Raw genomic sequence first — 23,817 nt, forward strand, 5'->3', positions numbered from 1 at the left:
ATTGGAAGGGACCTCGAAAGATCATCTAGTCCAATCCCCCTGCCAGAGCAGGAACACCTAGGTGAGGTTACACAGGAAGGCGTCCAGGCGGGTTTTGAATGTCTCCAGAGAAGGAGAATCCACAACCCCCCTGGGCAGCCTGTTCCAGTGTTCTGTCACCCTCACTGAGAAGAAGTTTCTTCTCACATTTAAGTGGAACCTCTTGTGTTCCAGCTTGAACCCATTACCCCTTGTCTTACTGTTGGTTGTCACCGAGAAGAGCCTGGCTCCATCCTTGTGACACCCACCCTTTATATATTTATAAACATTGATGAGGTCACCCCTCAGTCTCCTCTTCTCCAAGCTAAAGAGACCCAGCTCCCTCAGCCTTTCCTCATAAGGGAGATGCTCCACTCCCTTAATCATCTTTGTGGCCCTGCGCTGGACTCTCTCCAGCAGTTCCCTGTCCTTCTTGAACTGAGGGGCCCAGAAATGGACACAATATTCCAGATGAGGTCTCACCAGGGCGGAGTAGAGGGGAAGGAGAACCTCTCTGGACCTACTAACCACCCCCCTTCTAATACACCCCAGGATGCCATTGGCCTTCTTGGCCACAAGGGCACAGTGCTGGCTCATGGTCATCCTGCTGTCCACCAGGACCCCCAGGTCCCTTTCCCCTACACTGCTCTCTAATAGGTCATTCCCCAACCTGTACTGGAACCTGGGGTTGTTCCTGCCCAGGGAACAGCATGCAAGTAGGTACAAAGAAAGAACCAGAGGCAAGGAACTGGGGCTGAGATTGGGAAGGGAATTGGAAAGGGCATGTGAGGTGGTGGGAGAGAGCTCAGGAAGAACTGAGGTACAGGAGGGAACCTGGGCAAGGCACGTACTGTGCCATGGCTGTAGGAATGCAGGCGCAGGAAGAACAGGAAGAATGATTGAGAAGTAAAGAAAGACAGACCTGGGACTAAGTAAAGAAACTGGAGAAAAGATAGAGTCTGACTGGTCCAGAAAATTAAGAATAAGGCAGAGAGAACAGCAAGAAGTCTGGAGTGAGAGGAGCAATTGGATAATGCTCTGCTGCATCCTGTCAGTATGCAAAAGGCAGAGGAAGAGCTCTGGGTAAGGCCTACTTGGTCAGTTGAACAGTCTCCTCGTTATTCAGTAAATTACGTAATAAAGAGGTCATTTGACCTACCACGTAGTATAGTCAAGTGGTCACAGAAGGAATGCTGCTTCTTTATGTGCTAGTTTCAAAGCTCTAAGCATAGTATCTCAGATTCTCAACTTGTAAAAAGATGCTGGACTCCAATTCCAAAATAGGAGTCTGTCTGTAAGATTGAAATTCACTTTATTCTCCACATCTGGCAGTGACAAATGACCAGTACAGCTAGAAAAACTAAATGTACTACTTACTTAATCAAAAATTACCATAAATTATTACTGTGGGATCACTAAGCAAAAAGATGCTGTAAGTTTGAGTTTGATCATTTTGTGACCATGATTACTTGACATGGTCATCACTAAAACCAGGAAGCGGCCTTAATAGCAGCTTAAAAAATTCTCTATTTCTATCTTCTGCTTTCAGTAAAATTATACAGAGCTACACTTTTCCCTTGGAAAATAACACACTTCTCAAGCACATGCAGCAACACTGTAGCATTTTCTCATTTTCCTGTTTTATACTGGGGATGTATTTATCTTTCAGTATGATAAATAACAAATTCTATAAAACTCTGCACATTAAATGATGCCAGAGCATAAAAGTGGCAATGCTGCTTTATATTACAAGAATATAAATAGATAAAATGTATGATACTTCAAAGTATTTTCAGCAACTTTAAATTTTATTATTGATATGTAAATAGGTGGGAAAACATGGCAAAGATAAGGCAGTTTTCAGTGCTATAAAATTTACACAGACTAAATTATTTTTGTATATATGTGAGTGAGAGGAGGAAGAGGCAATGCCTCACAGATCAAACAGATATTACCGTAATTTTCTACATGCTCTAAGATACCTACACTGACACAGTAACTTTCATTCACTTGTTCAAAACATTTCAGCTTTCTGACAAAAGAGCTGAGAAATGCACTCCAAATTTCTCTGTAAGATTTCCTTTCTAACTCTCCAAAAGGCTTGCTTATCTTTCTACTGTGTAAAAAAAATGGGTTTGTGAATTACTAAGACAATAACATGAACCTCTGTCCCTTTCTACTGCCTTCCATCAGTCTGTTTGAATATCCCTGCCTATAGGTTTTCATCTCAGCTGTTATTGTTGCCACTAAATACCATAACAAGCAAAATCTGAGAAAGTAAGCACAACTCCCCAAGTCATTACATGAATTTCGTATAACATGTAATCAAGAGGACAGAGTAAGTGATTAGAAAATGGAAAAAATCTCTCATCTTGCAATGGCCTCACATTTTAGGAGTTACTTGCAGTTACACAATTTTAAATTGCAGTTGTGATTGTCAAGTTAATGGCATCATTTTCAATTTGCTATTTAACTTAAAGATAGCTTAAGTTTTGGGCTTCATTCAGATATTGTCACTATTGCAGGATCTTTCCCCTCTTTGTGACCATCATTGCAACAAGGATTGTATTTTTTAAAAGTCACATAGTTAATTCACTAAAACCTCTTACTGTAAATCCTTTTTTAAAGAAATTATTTTTTTAAAGGAACGCTACAAAGTATTATACTTATGCTACAACACATATATGTGGCGATAATTACCCCGCTAAGCACTCAATTTACAATAAGAAAAGGCTGTAATGTTTTGCAAAGCAATTGTTCTCTCTTTGTTAAATTACAACCTTAATTGTAACTCAGCAAATGTTTCTAGGCATCTGTAACAAACATTATGAACAGGATGATTGTGGTTACACATTTTTTGTATGGATTATATCTTCCCTCTCTGGTTCACCTTTCTTGCAGCCCTGACAAATTCTAAAGCAGAGGAGCACCATCTAGTTGTTTCTATACCAAAGCTACTGGTCTTTTTTTTTTTAAGTATGTACTGCTTTTGATAGTATCATTTTCAGAGATTATTATAAACAATAAGATATTAAAAATCATAATGGCTTTAGGTATATTAAAGCATGAGCTCCCATTTGTTTAATATTTATTTCTACATGAATGCAAGGAGATATTCAAGCAAGGAAGAATTAAGCATAGCAGATCTGCTTGGCTCTGTTGTGTGTGTTTGCAAGTAGGACTTGGTGGCTAGACAGAGGACATTGCAGCATCATGCATCGGCGGGAACAACCTCAGGATTTCCTTTGTCCTGTTCTCATGGATGTGAGCGAGACCTGCTAGCACATTCAGGCTCTGTCAAAGTCCTCAGCAAAAGGGAAAGTAGCAGATGTATGAGATACAGCTCCCCAATGTGGGATACACTCCCACAGATCTTTCCTAAAGTAAACACCTATCACTCAGGTGGGCTTAGCTTTTTCACTTTCAAATTTAACTATAATATTTTTTACAGTGTTGGGGGCAACACAATCAGGATTTTTACTCCTAATTTTAGCAGCATTCTCTTTATTGAATACAGCATAGGTACTTTACGCAGACTGCAAAAGTGTGGAGTCAGGATCTTTGTTATAATCAGCTCACCTGCAGATTAATACTGCAGACTATCCAATAAAAAAATTAAATGGACAATTTTACCTATTAGTTCTATGGTTTGTCAGCATGCTTCCATGCAGTATATGTATTAGCACCAGAAGAAAATAAGTACTTGGCAAAAACGTAATACCTGAAGAAGTCCATATAAGTCTTCCTATAAAAGAGTCTGGCAGAACTAAGAAGGTCATTGTATCATTTTTACAGTTTCCCAAGTGAAAATTATCTTCATCCTGAAAAACCTCCTAAGGCTGCATATATCCAAAGGCACCTGGAGACCTATACTATATTCTAGGCATCAATTTAAGAATTCCAAAAAGACTGTAATACACAGAAGAAAAAGTATCTTGTCGTAGGCATATTTCTTTGCCTTTGGCTGTTAAAAAACAAACAAACAAGCAAACAGAAACCACTTCCAAGTTACAAACTAAACAGTCTCAATCATTGGACTGGGATGAATAAAATCACCTATGTATTGACTTGTTCTCAGAGACAACAGAATACGAGTAAACCGAAGGTGGAGAATTGTGCACGGGTCTATACACTTAATGAGGTAGTTGCTATGGGACAGCAAGGAAAAGCACAAGGCACATTTATATATGTCATCAGTGTTATGGTACAGCTTGTAAAGAATTATTAATTGACTGAAGAAAAAAAGGGACTAAATAACTTGAGAAACAATATACTACGTCATTTAAGGTAGAAGCTTCTCTTAACCTGTTATATAATTCACTTTATAAAAGTTGGTACCAGGAAAACAGATGAATGTTACAAATTCAATTCTTTGAAAGAACTGTTAGAAGCAGCTTTCCATGACTCTGAATGAGGTCAAGGTTTAATATGACATGAGCTAAAGCATTCTAATATTGGAAAAGAACATTTAAAGATAAAATCACCAAAATGTATTTTCATGAACTAGCGCTAATGGTAGGAACATTGCCCTTCTTCAGCTTTGCTTCTCTAGGAGCCACTAAACTAGAGAGACTGCAGAAATTGAAAGAAAAAAGTCCTTTAAAACAGAAGATGCCATCCCATTTTCTATTTGGATCCTGGAACCCTGCTGTACTTTCATCATCCGGATCCTGAAAATTATCCTGATCTATCAAACGAATACAAATAAAAATAAATAAACAAATCAAACAATAATAATAGAATGGCTTGGGTTAGAAGGGATCTTAAAGATCACGTAGTTCCAACTCCCCTGCCATGGGCAGGGACACCTTCCACTAGACCAGGTTGCTCAAAGACCCATCCAGCCTGGCCTTGAACACTTCCAGGGATGGGGCATCCACAGCTTCTCTGGGCAGCTTGTTCCAGGGCCTCACCACCTTCATGGGGAAGAATTTCTTCCTTATGTCTAATATAAATTCACTCTCTTTCAGTTTCAAGCCATTACCCCTAGCCCTATCACTACATGCCCTTGTAAAAAGTCCCTCGCCAGCTTTCTTGTAGGTCCCCTTTAGGTACTGGAAGGTTGGTATAAGGTGTCCCCAGAGCCTTCTCTTCTCCAGGCTGAACAAACACGAATATAGAAGAGCTGGTAATTTAACATACTTAGAAATTTAAAATACTCTAAAATACATTTTATAGAACGGTATTAGGACCATTGTGCCAATACCTACTCCTTAAATCAAAGCCTGCTAACCATGAACTAGTTAAAAAGAGACAGAAAAATAAACAGAGGAAATACTTCAGTATGGATATCAGTCAGCCACCCCCACTGGAAGTGGAACAGCGTGTCAGAATATTAAAACAAATTAACTGGCAAATCTCCAAGATAACAGTTGTACCATACCCAGCAAACTCATATATCATAACAAACAATCTCTGCAGGAACAGAGACCACCTAGATAAAACCAAAAATGGTTCAGATTCTCAGCTTCTTGGGAAGATTTAGAATGTTAGCCAACGCTTTGCTAGGTTGATCTTGATGATCGGCCCAGCCATGGTGCTCCAGATCACTATGTGCTTTCTGTATCCATGCAGCAAGTCCTTTGAACATCTTGCTTAAACCCTAAGGAGCGGGGTGTCCTTGTACAAGTAAACTCTTCCACAGATAACTGGAAGATGCAGAAGGGCCTTTCTATTGCTTTGTCAACCCTTTTTGTCTATATTATACAAATTAGTTGACTGACCTCACTGTCCCAGATGCTGTTGCCTCTCACCAACCACATTGATTACATTGTGTCAATATGTGAAAAAAAGAGGTCATTTGTGAGACTGGGGAAAGTCAAGAAAGTGTCTGAGCCCCGAGAGAGCTCTATCAAGAAAGAAGCAAAATCCAGCACAGTAATGTCCTCTTTTATTCCACACCTAGTCTTGATTCACAATGACAGGTAAGAATCGTCCCATGCATCTCCAACGGGGCATTAATTCCACATCTACTACTGAGTTCAGGAATTAATATCAGCCCCGTAGTGGGCAAGAGACAACAGTACAGACATCTCAAGCACTCAGAAATACCGCAAATTCTAGAAAAAAATTCAAGCCCACTCTGTGGGCAGCAGGTTCATACCATGGGACCACAGTTGTATCTGTTCTGAGAAGGACAGCTATCACTCCAGAAGAACTACGAGAGAATAGAAAGAGCCTAGTGTTAAGCTGTGTCTAGAGCTCCATTTTTCTACCTAAGTTAGGGGTACACTTACCACACGTGCCCCACTTTTTGTTCACATGATGCAGACTGCTGCAAGCCACTGTTTACTCTTGGGTCCACACAAGCAGACTGGGCAAGGATAATGAATGCTCTAGAGTTGACCTCCTCCCTCCCACACCTTCCTCTTCCAACACACCGGTGAGCTGCTGGCCAAGAACCAAGGGGTAGGAATCTGCAGAGGAACTGGTGTAGCTGCAGCTGCCGTTCCTGGCCCAAAATTAAGTTTCCAGATGCTTTTTTTAACATTTGTTTTTCAAGTGGGAAAAGGCAGAACAATGGCGAGGTCAAAAGAGCAGCAAGGGAGGTGTTACGACAGTGTGTCAAAGGAAAGTACATTCAGCATCCTAGCAATGGGGGACACTCAGCTCTACTCTGTTAGGGAGAAACCCTAAATCTTTTGGTTCATCTCTGGGTTTGGGTGGGGGTTTTTTTAATGGTCTGTACAAATTCTCTGTTAGCTTGGCTTACTGCTATGTTTGTTTAAGGAAAGACTCAGTTTAGATATAAGGTAGCCAGTAGAGTGAGCAGAGACTGACCTCTTTCAGGTGCAGGAGAGAGGCGGTGTTGCTGGTGGGCAGGAATCATCAAGCACGTCATTGGTGGTGCCAGGCAATATTAGTAATGCAATCATACACTTTTCATTTCTGGTACTGAGGAAAGTCCTTTTTTCTCTCTTTTGTATAATAGGCATTTAGATGAACACATGCAGTCAGTAAGTAGTGGTTTTTGTAAATGCATTTGACCATTTTGGCAAGTGTGCTACATAGCTGATGATTCCCTCTACATTCTAGTAACATTTTTTTTCCCCTGAAGATTTATATATATATTTGTGAACAAGTGGTGTGCCCAACAATCTTACCTAGACCTCAGCCGTGCTCCTTCCTTGCTACCCTCTTATTTCTCTGAAACCATCTTGCTCTCTCTGCTTCCTCCTTCTCTGTTGCAAATACTGTTGATGGGGGAGGAAAGCGCTCTCTCCTTAAAGAATATGTACAAATCCATCCTGTTTACTCCACATTCAGACTGACCTCCTGGTCAAAACAGCAGAACTGCAACATTTTATCACAATAAATTACAGCCTCTTGAAACAATGAAACTTGAGTTGAAATGTTTCTGCTGAGTACAACAGGACATGAGGGCACCTAGAAAAAAAGCAATGAACAAACATTAACTAATTAATTCTTGCAGAATTCCTATGCTACAAGGAAGTAGGAACGATTAAATCAGACTGAGAAAACAGATGCATCTGCTGACATCTTGAAAAATATGTAATTGCCGGTTTCTCACATTAAAAAATAAAAATGTTTACATGAACTCCCCACACACTACCTTGTTGGTATCTGTTTATATTGAGAAATGAAACCCTTCAGTCATTATCTATGAATCACTTTGGTTACCCTTTAATTTACTAAATAATGTCTTTATCTCTGTTGGTCAGATGGCCTACTTTCAGAGGAGGAGAGCAAGAGCAATGTTCCTATGATGTAAAATAAAACTATTGCAAAAATTGCTAGCTGTGTTTCCTTTTTAGTTTCTAGGTGACTTCTGAAACTCAAATGAGACTGAAAAGTTATGTAAGAATAGCTTTAAAAAATGAAGAAAGTGCTTTCCCTGCAGCATTTCAGATTAATGATGCTTCTGTTTTCCTCTTTGTAACCAGAAGCATTGATCAGCTTTGATTCATGTAATCTTCTGGTGTGCTTCTTTCTTCTGATGTGATGGATATAATCTGATTTTCTAAAACTCAATATGCTTGTTTTACTAGCAGAAGTGTTTTTCTTGATTCTTGTGTTCCATACAGCCCCCCCACCTCCTCCAATTATGTACATTTCCTGTCTTCACCAATCAAACGTAAATTTGCAGCAATACACGCCGTATCCTGGCTTTGTAGTCTGGGTGTAGTGATCCTGATGTTATGACCACAGACAGGTCTGGCACAAGGACATGATTTTCCTTTTTCTCTGAGGCCAGATATGAATAAAGTCCTGAATTTTTTTCTCATACAACATAGTGCCACAGTCTGGAAAAAGCAAAGATCATCACTGAATAATGCAAGGAAGAGAGGCAATGTATAAGCTGTCAAAAATGAGGTTGTAGTTCATAATATGCTATCTTTAACAATGAAGCACACTTCAGAAGTTTCTTGTCCTCAAGAGCTCCTTCTGGCCCCTCCTACTTGCTCTGAATCAGACCACTAAAATGAAATAACATTGTTCAAAAAAATGGGTCTTGGAGAAGAAGATATTACCTTTAACCCGAAGGCAGCCAACAATGCATCATGAACATCTAACAGCTTACTGACACTACAAGGGAACAGCAAAAAACAATGTTATTACTGTGTGAGTACAGAAGGGATAATTTCTTAAACCTGTTTCATTTTCAAAGATATTTTATCATGGATGTACTGCACAAAAATTCTGTGTCAACTACTAACATCTCCACATTTGGGAAAAAATGTTATCCTTTGTGTCGTCATGAAGTTCTAAATGTCCCTGACATTTATCATACTGAGAATTATGATAAGCCTAATTTGTAGTAGACTTGTTAAACTGTTGTAAAGCATACATCATCTAGTAATATTTTCTCCATGCTTCTAGTAAGACATACATGCACTGCATCTGAAGTTCTTCCCTTAGAGGAAGAGAAAAAGACAGAGACCTCACTCATCCTATTGCTTCTCCTGAGCTTTGCTGCTCCTGAAGTTTCTCTCTGTAAGAACACTTTGTTTCTTCCTCAGTCTCAAGAGACATTCAAATCCTTTTTATAACCCAATATATTGTCAGTAAGAACTCCTTGTTCCAACAGGAAGGCAAAGTAGATGAATTCCACATCACCGAGTACGTTCCTAGAGAAAGAATCCTTTTACAATCCCATTTGAGACTTTATATACTACTTTTTATGCAAGCAAGTATAGTGATGAAACTTTTTTCCTAATAATGTATTCACTTCCTTTTTGTCTGACACAATTTTCCTGCTGTCTGCAAGTCCTACATGAGAGTTCAATGAACTATTTCTTTGCCCCAATACTCTGCCATTTTTGACAACGTCAGGTTTAGGCCTAATTTTTCCAAACCAATTAACAGGTTTAGATGCTTAGTTCAAACTTCTCTACATGTCATGTTTCAAAGGAAGGCAGATGATATTTTCTAAGACTACCAGCAACTTAACAAGATAAAAGAAGTTAACACAGGCCATGAGCATGCAATGAATTTGTCATTCCACTGTAACAATTCACATACTTTGCCTCTTGTAAACATTTTCTCGCTAGTCAGTGAGAAAGGGTAATCAATCATTTGCTTGCTTCTAGGAAAGAGTAGTTACTTTTTGGCAGTTATTGGGCAAGCTGTTGTGCTGTAAATTAACAGGTGACTTCAGTAGTGACTTCTCTATAGGCCTGTACCTTAACAACAAAAATGTTCTGTACAGAAGCCAGACTGAAATTTAGGCACACAAAATTATCATTAAAAGCCTAATTACAGATCTGAAGCCTACTACTCATGCGCAAACTGCTTTTACTATCAGCCATATCCTCATGAGTCTCAGGCTTTAATTTCTAGCTAACAAAAAATGATGTGAAAACTTCAACTAGATGAACATAAATCAGTTTTGGAAATATTATGTAGCTCTGCTGAGCTGCATGAAAAAATAACTTTTTAACTTTACCTGTTGCATTTGGAAATGTAATGTATGTGCGGTAAATTAACATGATAGAGCAAGAACAAGGTAATCTTTCAGTTCAGCTGGTGTCTAGCTTTGTGTTTCAAAGTGTATCAGAACTGTGTTATGTGAAAGAATACAGAAACTGAAGTAGCTATATAACCACCTCAAAATAATCTCATCCTTGAACTTCATCCAAAACAATCTTTGCTCTAAAACTTTGCGATGCCTTACAGAAGTCAAATAACAATCCTGTTATCAGCCAGCAGCTTTCAGTATTTTCCAGTCTGTGGATCTCTACAGCTTTTCCAGTAGATCTATGTGTCACTTTAAATTTTCACATCCATTGGACTCGTGCATAACAAACAGTGTTTATATTGCAAATCCCCAAGTAATGATCTATGTATCTGTAGCTCACAGGGTAGAAACAATGTCTTAATAAAGATAATTCATGTACATGTTCTGCAAGCATTACATAATGACACTGATCACTCTTAACTGGGAAGTATCCTTTTACCTTGTTTCATTATGTTTTGAAAAGTCTGACGAAGTTGCTTTATCTTCTGATACATTTTGGTATATTTTGCTGATACAAATACATTATACCTCTGCCTTGCCGAAATAGAAATTTGAATCCAACTTCAAATAGCTGAAAAGCAAATGGGTTAATCTTTAGCGCTCCCAAGCGTCCCATCTGCCATTTACCTTCTTCCTTATAATCAATTTCTGAATTTTAGGTCATTTAATATTAGATGGGTCATATTCATTATTGGCTTCACTAGAATTGCATAAAAGATTAGTTTGATCTCTGTTGACTAAAAACATATGATGAGTAATAGAAACAAGCAAAATGGGCTAGCCCTACTTGAACATAAATGGACATTTATCTAACATCAGTAATTTGTTCTGGAGCAGCAACTTTACCTGCCTGTCTACAGTCTGCCTGCCCATGTAACCTGAGAACTCTGTTGCACTTCTTCCATCCAATTACTGTGATAACAGATTAACTAAGCAGAGCTAGAGCCATGCAAAAACGTTTTACAGCTCTTATTCTAGATACTATTTAAACATATTTGAAGAGGAGGTGGGAAATGGACAAGTAGATTGAAAAAAAAAAAAGCAAATGACAAAAAAAACCCCAGCCAACAACAAGCAAACAAAACAAGCAAAACCACACAAACTTTCCAGACCAATCATTTTATTACAATGGCAACTCCAGCTGACTCTATGGATACAGTCTAAAAATATTTACTGCACTAAAAACTAAGTGTTCCATAACATCCTGGAAGACCGCATTCCCAATGCTGATCTGTTCTTCTCTAAAAGATCAGGTTGCAGGTGGTTTTGCTCCAGGTGGATCTGTTCCGCCTTTAGAACACTGGCCCGATGTGCAGCACAAGGTGATGGATGTCAGGGACTGCTGTGAGTTTGAAGCTCCACAGCAGTGTACACTGGTCCCAGTGCAGGACACATGCTCCAGCAATCCTGATGGCTCTTCACTGAACTTGCCCCAGTTTACCTATGTCTTTCTTGTACAGGAAGAACCCAAACCAGTCTGTATTACTGCCAGGGGTCCTTCCTCACCAGGTGTAGGACTTTGGATATATCTTTGTTGAATTTAGTGAGGTTCCCATCAGCCCACTCAGATCTTTCTGAATACTCCTACTCTCACAAGTATTAACTCACCACCCCCAGCTGGGGTCATTCACAAAGTTAATGGATTCCTTTCTTACAGCATCAAGACTCTCACAAATTGGAACTTAAGAAACATAAAAATATGTACTCTATGTTAGAGTTTACCTAACCCAGTAACCTGCCTCAGACAGAGTCTCAACCTGTCTACGGCTTCAGGATTTCCTGAACTAAGCATAGTTGTGGTATTTAGTATTTAGTAGCCCCCAGTATATTTTCCTTCCAGCCTCCATGTGAATTCTGTGTCCACTTTTGACATCCACAACACCTGGCTGCCAACAGTTCTACAGTTTAAGTTCCTCTTGCATAGAAAAGGAACACACTTTTTCTTGTTTGTTCTGAATCTGCCTTCTGCTAATTTCTTTTGATGCCCCTACTTTATTTGGAACAGAGAGTGAACTCCTCAATTGCCCTCTCCAGGCCACTCATCATTCTGTACACCTCTATTTTATCCCCCCCTCAGCTGACGGTTTTCCAGTCCATTTGGAGGTGCATTTAGCCACACAGAATCCATTGCATACTATTGACCACATCAGTAACACTTCTCTGAACCTGAAGTCTACTATACCTGACTTAACTTGGGAGATAAGATCTGCTGACAGGATGCAGTCAAACTATGTGTATAGTAGCATTCCTTGTCTATTCCTGAAGAGACAGTACCAGAGGGCTCTTGTCCTGTATGTACCACTTCATCCATAAGACATGTCGGAAGCTCTAATTGGCAAGCAAATTGCTCTAGATACCTTCAGATGACCTTTGGTCGTTCATGTCAAGGGGTTCACACTTACCATTTTTCTCTCTGCTACGTGCACTGCTTCAGGAGCTGAGTCAGCTGCAGAAAATGTGGATCAGCACCTTTTCTGTCTCAGTTCACAGCCTGAACTCCACATTTACCCTGCCATCACTTTTCCTGAGACTCACATAAACAGTGGAATACACAGCAGGAGGTGGAAACCTCTTAAATTGCTCTCACATGTATCACCAAGACCTGCCTGAACACACACGATGGGGCAGTGTTTTTAAACTGTATCTTTTGGGCTGCTTTTCCAAGTAAGAATAGGATCACGAAGCATTTTGGATACTCGTCCTTAATGCCATCTTCCATACTCTGGATCCACCTCTCTACAAAGAGTTGCATGAAAAGCAAGCAGTCTGTGTTCCATAGTCCAGTTCTGCATTGCTTGGGAAAATCACAAACATTCAGCACAGAATTTTAGTACAGAGGTCAGATAAATTGGCTTTCCCACCCCTTCACAGCTGCAGTCACCATCTGAACTACAGGCAGTGAAAACTGTTCAGAGATGCATGAGCCTTCTGCACCCGCATGAACAACACAGACACCTGCCTATTAGTATGTTGTTGAGTCATGCTCTCAATTACATGATGGGCTGTTATTTTTCAGCATGGTGCTGTGTTTTTCTTCCTTGATAGGCCTTTGGGGTCATAGTATGTCAAAGACATTGTCTTACTGAGTTAAAACTTAGAAGGGTAGGTCTCTATCCTATTATCAGCATTTCACGAACTCAAAATAAAGCTAGTGCTGTGTCAGCAGATTAGCTGTTGATCTAAAAGGAGTAATTTCTTAAATTACAGGGTAGAAAGGAAAATAAAATTGGTGTCACTGCCTCAGTTGAAAGAAAAAAAAATAACTAGTTTTTCCTTTCCTGAAGACCACCTCATACTCAGAACATGTCATTCTCTTGATCGTGAACATCAGTATTAGAAAATGAACAAAGTCATCTCATTAATGAGAACATTCAACAATTTTGTAAGACCATATGATTCATAATATTACACTTTATTTGTGACAAGAAATAAATGTTTCTCATAATTTCTTCCATATTCCATCAAACACAAATAAGGAATGAGACTATCAGTAAAGGTTTTTGACAATGATAAATACATATCCGTCTGACAAGCTTATGCAACTTTTTTTCACAATATTGCTTACAAAGATTCTTTGGCTATTAAAAAAACCTCTAATTTTTTGTTTGCTTGTTTTACTAATATATACTGATACTCCACATAATACACACGAAAAGAAACAGGGAAAATATGAGATAAGAATTTCCACTTCTCTGTTTAGATTGAATTATTCTACAAAACAGAAAAGCTTTCATTGTTCTGTAGAACAGAAGTGGAAAGCTAAAACATGCCTTTTTAAGCATCAGTCAAAGGAGGAAAACAGGAAAACAAACAAGCCACTGTTGGCAATCTCAGGAGGCATTCTGCTTGTGGAGAAGCAATGAGACTGTAATATCTCTGAGACAACTGAGGTGTGACTCCTGTATCTTATTTACAACAGTTCAGCACAAACTACTGCCAGCATGTGTGTCAGATTACTATGTGGTATGAAAACTGGCAGTGTCAGAGTTTCCTTTCGCTATTACAGCCTCAATTTTCAGCTATATTAGCACCACTTTCAGCTGGTTTCCTGGCCTGTAATTCTACTGTGTCATCACAATTCGGTTCTAACCAGCTGCAGGTGGCCATTCTTGCACTCAAAGATGTCTTCCTGGTGCTAACTGATCAGGACCAATTTTGCTGACTTTCATACCAACTAGGATAGGAGAAAGGAAAAGGCATTTAGGGGCGATGTATGGCATAGGAAAGGGACAAAAACTGTCAATTGCAAAATTTATTATTCCTGAGATCATACCACCATATACCTCTTTCTCACAAATGGGGAAGGTAGATTGGGATAAGATGGGTCACGACAGAGGGAGAACTAAAGATTACTCTAATGGAGATCCTGAATGAGCTGTTAAGACCCAGTTGTAGCTTCAGTTAAGTCTTAGATACAGTTAAAATCCTATCTTACTTACTATTTTAATTATGAGCTTGGAAATAAAGAAAGCATGTGCTAATGAAATTTGCAGGTGGCCTGAACAGAAGCTTTATTAAAACAGAAGCAGACCAGAATATAAAAACAATTGGATGAGCTCATATACTGGAATGCAATGAAACTAGAAACTAATAAACACGTACAATGTCGGAGCTCATCACCTGGAAATATTAGCGTATTATTATGTGGCCCTGAGAAATGGCACATATGCTCCTACGGCCAATTATGTAAAGTATTTCTAGAAGTCCAGTATTAACATCACAGTATATGGCAGCTGAAACACTACAATTTTGCATGCTACTTAAGAAAGCAACATTCAGACTGAAACAGGCACAGATAAGAACTGTTCGGGTTGCTGAGAAAATGAGAAGCCTACTTCACCAGAGGAGATTATGATAGTTGATTTTGACGATCAGAGCTGCTTTCTGGGGCTTCCTCCATGAAGGCAACATGCAAGTTTGAGCCTCCTCCAAGCACTTCTTCCCATCTCTGCATCTGTAACTGTTTAATGTCATTGTAGAGAAGACAACTCCAAATATGTTTTGGTATGCAAGCATTCCGGTGTTAAATACACAGAATGACTGACTGGGATTTACTACCTTAGGAGAAGTAATGCACCCCAACTTTTTATCTGGGACTCGTGACTCATGCTTGGAAACTTAAGAATGAAGAAAAATACAAAAGGTTAAAACTGGTTTTTGTCCAAACTGGAAACAGGCCCATAAAGCCAACCAACCAACAAAACAAACAAACACCTCCCAATAAAGATACACAAAACAAAACTACACTTAGTAATAACAAATTCTAGGTGTCTTTCCCATGCTTAATGCCAAGTCTTACTTAATTTTGGAACACTACTAAATAGTAGGCTCAACAGAATTTGATGTATTTAAACATGCTTAAAAGAATTTGACCTACTTGCTAATTTTCTGAACACCCCAGTTTCAATATGTGTGTCTCCAAACAGCTCACAGCTACTTATTCCTCCCATAAACACTGATTTAGAAATGGTTCTGAATCTAAGGAAGCACTAACTCAGAGACAAGATTCCCATTACTTGCGGTGGGGCCAGGGTTTTAAAGATTATATGCTGCCTCTTCAGTGTTACCATTTTTATATCCCCACAGACGACTGAGCTCTTATGGAGCAGAAGGTTATCTCCAAGTGTTGAAAACTGAATCTCTCTGGCAGTGTACATTTAAATCTCCCCTACCTCTGCTTTTGGAATTGCCTTCAGACTTGTGTTCACAGACACTGCATGAAGACTAGACATCTTTTTCCTTGAGCCACAGTTGAGAATCTCTGTAAATATATTTCATAATTGCCTAGCAAAGAGCTGTGTAACGTGTTGACATAAGTACAAAGGATAACTAAATACATAACAAACATATATACGTAGACTGATGGGTCACTTTATTCACATAGTGAATACATAGGTGAAAGGAAGTCTGTCATAGGTTCAGAAGAGAGAGCACCCAAGAGCTCATGCTCAGCACATGCCATAGATCTAAGGTCATAGTAATGCCCTGGAAATTAAAAAAAAAATCCTGCATCAATGCTAAAATATTATATACTAGATTAAGATATTTTAAATAGCATTGGTATAGCCATCTGCTTTGTAGACTCCTAGGGGTCAAGATTTAAGTTTTGAGCTTGTCCATTAAAGTAAGAATAGGCATAATGGACCACACCAAAGCCTTTTTAGGTCAGCACTGTCTCTCCAGAAGGAGATGACTGAAGTAAGAATGAAATAAAAGAAAAACTCAGAGTGTTCACTGTACCTCCTCGGAGTCCAGCAATCTGCAATTCAGGGGGCTTTGCTGAGGTAAAGGTGGGTTTGTACATTTTTGATACACCTAAAGTGGATTTCACTAATTTGCTGAATTTGCTTCTAGAAACCACATGGTTTGCCAGCACTCCAAACACACTTTCACAGCCTGATCAGGCACAACGTGGAAACGCCTCTTCCGAGACAACCCCATCTGCTAGTTTCATTTGGTGCCTGCTAGTTCTTGTTGGGAACACAGCACTCCATGTTCAACTTCTCCAAGTGCTCATGATTTTAGAGACTTTAGAACATCTGCCTTCCACCATTCCCTTTCCAGGCTGACAAGTCTTTGTCTAAATAGTTACTTCTTATAGGGAAAACATGCAGTGTCCTTGTTTTGAATCTCTATTTTTTTTTATTTTCTGCTGCATTATTTTTCAGATGAAGAAACCAAGATTACACTGAAGATTTCAGAACAGCACTAATTTATACAACCATATAGCAATGCTTGTGCTTCTGAGCTGTGTGAATTGCATAATAAAGCTGTGCAGCATTGTTTTGCTGTGAAAAAGATGTGCTCCTTCTTTCTCATTGTAAATTTCCTTATACCCACTAATTCCATTATTTTATTATAAATTTTATCAGTCTTTCCTGGGGAAGACATCAGGTTTTTTCTCTCAGCTTCACTCTGGTATCACATTTGCTACAGACCAGCCTTCTAGCACCAAAGCCATTTCACATAAGCTTGAGATTACTATATTAATAGTTAATAGTACTGTTGCCCTTAGGTAATTTTGAATGCTTTGGTAAATACTGCCTGGCTGCGCTCATTTGCTACTCCCAATTTTGTTGGCTTTCTCTGTCATTTTTTCTCACTTTGGACGCTGCAGTTTGAGCCACAAGAGAGTTCAGAGGACACTGCTTGCCTGATACACCTTCCTACAAAGTAAAATTCTTCAGAGAAGCCCCCTTAGGACACCTCACAGTGAACCCTGATAATTCACTTGTTTATCTACGGCCTCACACTCTTCCGAGCAGCATTCAGCTGCCCCGAGACTCCCCCAGCGCTGCGCTCGGCTGCAGCCGGCTGGACAGAGCACATCTATTTCTAAAAGGGACCTGAGGACGCCACAACCACTTTGCATGCCCGCCGGGCCCAGCCCCGGCACGGAGGCGCTGCCACGCGTTCCTCACATCCCCGCCAGGCCCTGCCCGCGGCCTCCCCTCACGCGCCGGGCCCGCTCAACCGCCACAGCGCCGGGCGGCTCCCGCGCCGCCCTCGCACGGCCGTTTGGCGGCGGCCGGTGCCAACGCGCAGGCGCGGCGGGGGGCCCGGGCTCAGCAAGCAGCGCGCAGGCCCGGCGGCCGTGCGTGGAGGCGGGTTTGAACGGTGGCGGGTATCGGAGCCTGTCGGTGCTGCGCCGCGCCGCTAATGGAGCCCGTCCTGAAAGGTACCGGCTTCTCCGCCGTGCGGTGGTTGCGCTGGCGGCCGGGCCGCACTGCTCCTGGCGCGGCCGAGAGGAGCCGCCGGGCTGCAGCGGGCCGCGTTTACAGCGCTGACCCGGCGCCCCTCTTCTCGCGGCCCTTTCTCCGGCTTCCCGGCTGCCGGCGGAGAGCGGCCGGGCCTGCCGGAGCCGCCCTGGGGGTTCCCGCTCGCCTCCTTCCGCGCCCGATCCTCTCCCTGCGGGCGGCCCGGCGCCGAGTCTGGGACGGGACCGAGCCCTCGGGCGGGTCAGTGTTCCGCTCGACCGCCTGGCGTGGCCCCGCCGCGGGTGGGAAGCCCTCCGGCGGGTGCGGGAGGACTGCGGCGGGACGGAGGGGGTTTCGCTGCGGGGCTGCTCTGACTGATGGCGGATCCGCCGCACACCGGCGGCGCGGCCTGGCCGCCCAGGTGGGAGGCTGGGCGGGGGTGAGCGGTCGGTGGGGCAGGCCGGGCTGGGAGCCAGGCGGCCTCGGGCGGGAGGGCAGCGGCTGCCCCGTGGGGCGGCTCTCAGTGCGGAACTGGCCGGCGCCGCCGCCACCCGGCGCTGCCGGCCCGCGTCGGCGCTCGCCTCGCTCTTCCTGCCCTGGTCAGTCGTGCTGCATCCTGCCTGGCTTCTTGTACGTCTTCCTAAATTTCTGCCTCGTTAGGTTGCCCTCTGATGTTTATTTTCCACACTGTCACCGCCCTCTCTGAGACTTTTTAACGTAAGTTGCCCTTTACAAGAACTGAGCTCTACTCCGAGCTCTTCTAGTTCAAAAAAACGCTCCAAATTCTTCCTCATTTTTCTTTCCATCAACTGTACAAAATCTACAAAGTGCCTTGTGTTTTGTTAGAGTATATTTGATTAACTAGATTTGGCTCATTATTGTAAAATACACCTTTGATCCTACTGCAGGTGCATGCAGCTTTGAAGTAATGTGCCTTTAAGTTTCCAGTTTGACCTTCACTGAAATGCTCTAACCTGTTTTTCTAGGAGAATTATAACTATGAAGGTTCTAAAATATTTGAAATAAGAAGAAGGTATTGCTTTTTCAAATGCAAATGCAATATTTTTCACAATAGAGCAATCACGAAAAAAAGCAACTCTGGCAAAAGCTGCCCTGGTCCAGTAGTAGAATGAACACAAAAGCATGTTGGAGTAGACTTAAGTTCCCACATATATCTAAAGTCATAGTACTGATAATAAGATCTTCCCCTGTGTTTTGGCTAAGGAGATGTTTTGTGTCCCATATTTCTCTTGTATGTTAAAAGTATTTCTAGCAATTATAAAAATATGTTAGTCTTTATAGAAGTAGTTCTACTATTGAAGCATTATTCTGGTTTTCTTTTAAAAAGAAGGGAGCTCACATTACATAATAACGAGATAGAATGACATAAATAGTCACTAAGATACTTAAGCAGTGTTTGCCACGGATGACCCTTTTAAATTGACACTTTCAATTTTATTCATGGATTCTGAGAGTTGCTCAGCCCACGGTTCATGTCAAGTTGGTTTTGGTGCAGCAGCATTCCTCTAGTTTTCTGGAACTTTCCTGATTCATCATTCAAAATTGGAAATTGGCATGGCTGATGGAACTGTGGGTCACTTCAGTGCCTGTCCTGGGTAAAATTAATGAAGTTGTTATTGTAAGTTTCATTTGCTTATCCATCCATGTTTGTTTGAAGAACTAAGGCTGATTTCATTCCTTGAAGACAGAGTTAGTCTGGTTAATAAAGGAAGCTGCTTAAAGGCAATATACCTAAAGCTACGTAAAGCAGCTGACATGAAATTGTTTTAGCCCTGTGATAAGTACTTAATTCAGGGTGATCCAGTACAAATAAGGTGGAATTTGAAGTCAAGCAGAAATTGTTAAGTATTATTTCTGCAGTTTTCCGTGAGTTTGGGAAGGAATAATTCCATGTGTAATTCGTTATGCTCTGTAACTTGTTACATCACTTTGTCTTAAAATTTGTATGTAAACCTGAAGATTAGCAGTGATTAAATAATAAGGGTAAGCAGTCATGTAAAGATACAGCATTGCTTGTTGAGCTGGTACTGTGTTTTAAATAGACCAAGTGAAAAGTTCTGTAACTACTGTCAAACTTCTGAGTTTGTTCCATTATAACTAATTTAAAGGACAGAAATACTCTGACAAGAACATTCTGCTGCTAACATCTGATACTCAGTTTATTAAAAGCTATACTTGCTACTGAATGGAATATGCATAAAAGCAAAACTTTGTTGGAAAGACAATTTAACCAGTTTTACCTTAGTATATACTTAATTAGCTGTTGTTTGTTTTCTCTCTTCTGATCCAGGTATTTCTGCATTTGTAGAAGTTTGGTCATCTAGCAGAACAGAAAATTACTCAAAAACCTTTGAACATCAACTTCTTGATATGGGAGCAAAAGTAAGGAAACTATTTTGAAATAAATAGAATAGGAAAGCTCTTAATTTTGAAGCACCTCGCGTGTTGTGTTTGTCATCTATATTTCTTTGTAGTATGAGTTTTTAAAGTGCAGGGGGGAAGATAATCACAGACCTGAGAATAGATGAATGTGCTGTAAAATTCTTATTAGTGACAGATGGGAAATGCATTTAAAGCCTCTCTATGTCTATAAACCTCTTTGTATGTTAATATGATAACGTGCATTTGTTGTGAAGTGTTGGGATCGCCGCATACTGTGGGTAAACTAAATCTACGTGTTGCAAATCTGTGGTTTACCAGTATGTACCTGATGTTATTTTGTTTTCTTTAACTTGTAGGCAGCTACTCTGTTGTTACGACAATATTTTCTAACCAAGTACCATGACATGTTATTCTTCCATTCACCCTCACACAAATGTGCTTCAACTCCAGAAAGTGCTAGTAAAAATACATCTGAGAGTCTTTGTATATGTGTCAGTGATTTATATTTTTTTTTCCATATCAAGTATAGTTGACTTGTAGGCACAAAAATTGTTTAATTGCCAGCTGTAAAACTTCAACCAGTCAAACTGATGTTTTCCCTTCTTGCACATTCTCACTGATTAATGGACGTTTTTACAGCCCATGTCAGGCTATAAATAACACTTAACGTGAACTCCTAGTGCTTTTTAAGTGGGCATGTGTAGCTATATCTTACTGTAATTTAGGAAATTTTGCTGTTCTCTTCAAAGCCTCTTTCTGTATGAATTTAGCTGAGATAGTGTGACAAAACAGTAGAATAACTGTGTTTGTTATAAAAGCAAATATAACTCTCAATAAATAACTTGAGTAAGAAATATTTCATTTTCTTTTGTGCTGTACTATCAGATCTATGTAATTCTATTCCGATGATATTAGGGTTTTTTTCACAGAAAATATGACTAAGTGTAAGGCTTCAAAATAAAGTAGCTGGATATGGTGGAAGGTATGGGCAGATGATATAGATAAGCCTATTTAGCAGACCCCTGTGACTGAAAAGGGGTTGTCCTGCCCCTTCACTATTCCAGATGCTTCCTTTTTATTGGGCTGAGCACATGACAGTAAACTGACTTGGGTCACTGTGTCAGGAAGTAAAATTCTAAATTAGTTTTTCACTAGATTGTTGATTCAGACATCTTAAGCTAAGGTCAGCTGAGCAGCAGAGGACATCCAGAGTAAGGGAGGAGACAGGAAAGGGGAGAGGGAGTTGTAAGGTGATACTCCTCCATAATTTGGAGGCAAAGCTATGTCCAGCATTTGTCTCCTTAGGACATGGGCTGTGAGCCAGATACTAGCATAAGTGAAGAAACAATTCTATCTGGAGTCATAACTTATTCCAGAAGAGATTCATTGGTCCTGGATACCAAGATACTTAAATATTGTGGGTTTTTATCTTCCGGGAAGTAATAAATTGGCTTGCCACCAGAAATTTTTGGAAAAGCTGAATAATTTTCTTAACGCTAAATACAGGTCCAACATGTTGGAAGCCAAGTATAGTGATGCAATTGAGAACACGACAGACAGCTCCAGAGCTATTTCCATTTGGCTGTGCTGAGAAGATGCTGCTCTAAAATATGAATTGTATTGGTCTCACAATGTCAACAACCACAACAACTGATCAAACATTTTTATGCGTAGGATGTTTTTTCTCCACAAAAGGAAACTTTGGTTGTGAAGAATGGGGTATCTAGAACTAAAAATGTTATCAGTTAGTTGTCAGTAGAGGCTGATAACTGAAACTTTGATCAGTTGTACAACACAATGAAAATGTCAGGTATGATGTTAGCTGTACTGACTTAAGTTTTCTGTGTTTCTCACCTTTTAAAGTGTTCCCCTATAATACTTTTTGTTTGTACTAGATTCAGCCCTCCCTCAAAACTAGAAATGATTGCTATTGATGAGAATTAATTTAAAGGATGAGGTTAGCTGTACTCTTTAAGCCTGTGAGTTCTTTGCTAAATGAAAGATGTAATTTGGCATTTCTTTGAATAGTGGCGACTACTTTCTGTAGTGGCTGTTGCATAAGAAGTGATGTTGGGCTACATAAAAAAAAAATGCTGCAAGATTAGTGATATTGAAGAGAAGCTGCCAAATTAATGTATTCTGTGATTAAGTTATAACAGACGTACCCATCATTAACCAATTGACATGAGATAAATGCTTTCTGACCACGTGCAAAACGAGGGGGATATTTTTCAAGTTTTAGATCCTTCTGCATGACAAGAGGGAGACAGAAGATTAAGTAATTCATTGTTTAGAATCAGAGTGCTTAGTTTATATTTAACTAATAATTAATAGATGTAAGAAACTAAACAATTGTAACTAATATCATCAATTATTTCTTAGTATAGATGTATTGTATGTCAAAATTTTCAAAAATTGTAATGCATATGTAATAATTATGTGAATACAAGTAACGCAAGAGGATCCAGTCTTTGGAGCACTTATGGAAGATGATCCCCAGCGTTCCCCAGTGCTGTCAATAAAGAATGCCACTTAACAGTATAATTGGCTCTGCTGTTAAGTTTATTTCTCCATTTCAATACATCTGGAGTAGGGAGATGAAAATGGTAAACTAGAGAAAAGAAGTTTGAAAACAAAAGGCTGCTCTAGCCTTCTAGCATGCATTGCGTTGGCTTGACTAATGAGACGACTTTTGATTGCTTGAGGCTTCTTGCGAAGATGGGAAAGATCAAGAGTCCTTGACATAATGTTTAGAATAAGTCTTTACGCTAATGGTTTATACATTAAAAATGGACTATGCTAGCTAGTTTGTTTGGCACTTCCTGATTATCAGAGTTAAAGATGAGCTCTCTGTGTACTTCTCCAGGTTTCAAAAACTTTGAACAAGCATGTGACCCATGTAGTCTTCAAAGACGGACGTACGACTACATGGAGAAAAGCACAGAAGATGGGTGTAAAAATAGTTTCTGTACTCTGGGTGGAAAAGTGAGTACTTGTGAATATGATGAATGTGACCCATTCCAGAAATAGTGGATTCTAGTATTGTTTTATTTAAAAACTTAAGTACAGTACCTGTTCGGGTTTTTTTAAATGTACTTGAAATAGTGATAAACCTTTGAGTAAATGACCACTTTCCTGTGACATTATTCCTATTATAAAGCATGTTATTTGTATAAAAAGGTAAAAGTATAACTCTTGAAAAATTAATGTGTTGAAGTAGTTCCATAGTATATTTGTTAACCATTCAGTGTTCCACTCCTTTGCTCTCAGATGGCATGCAGAGGCAGTGAAGACCAGATATTTATGTTGAATAGAATTCTTCCATTTTCATATTAATTCAATTTCATCACGGACATTGTACTGTTTCTGTACTTAATAGGATATCTCCTAGCAAGAAAGAAAAAGATCCATATGTAGTCTGGCTTTTAAGACATCTGGCAGGTTCAGAACAGCACTGCTTGAAGATTCTCAATTACCATATGGAAAAAGTGAAATTTAAAACAAAAAAAGTCACATTTCAGCTGTGTAGCCAGTCCATGAGAATTTGCTAGTCTATAGCTTCCTCTTTGAGTTCACAAAGTCATTATGCGGCCTAACTTAGATTTCAGATGAAGTGTAAAAACACGGTGGTTAAGAATATGCGTACTGAGAAATTGCTGTGGTGATGGAAAAAAGCATGGCGTTAAAACTGAGCTCTGCAGCCACTTAAATACAGACAAG

The 23,817-nt window shown here is 40.0% G+C and overlaps 1 protein-coding gene across 1 annotated transcript in view; it reads left to right on the top strand.

The window, feature by feature from the left end:
- The first annotated feature begins 17,589 nt into the window (after positions 1–17,589).
- Positions 17,590–23,817, top strand: part of MCPH1 (microcephalin 1) — a 123,732-nt gene continuing 117,504 nt past the window's right edge. The window contains exons 1-3 of the mRNA XM_065631791.1: positions 17,590–17,675; positions 20,006–20,097; positions 22,964–23,082. Coding sequence (XP_065487863.1) covers positions 17,657–17,675; positions 20,006–20,097; positions 22,964–23,082 — 230 coding nt within the window. The 5' untranslated portion in view covers positions 17,590–17,656. The remainder of the gene's footprint in view (positions 17,676–20,005; positions 20,098–22,963; positions 23,083–23,817) is intronic.

Source organism: Caloenas nicobarica, chromosome 3 (assembly GCF_036013445.1).
Source record: "Caloenas nicobarica isolate bCalNic1 chromosome 3, bCalNic1.hap1, whole genome shotgun sequence".
Classification (NCBI taxonomy): domain Eukaryota; kingdom Metazoa; phylum Chordata; class Aves; order Columbiformes; family Columbidae; genus Caloenas; species Caloenas nicobarica.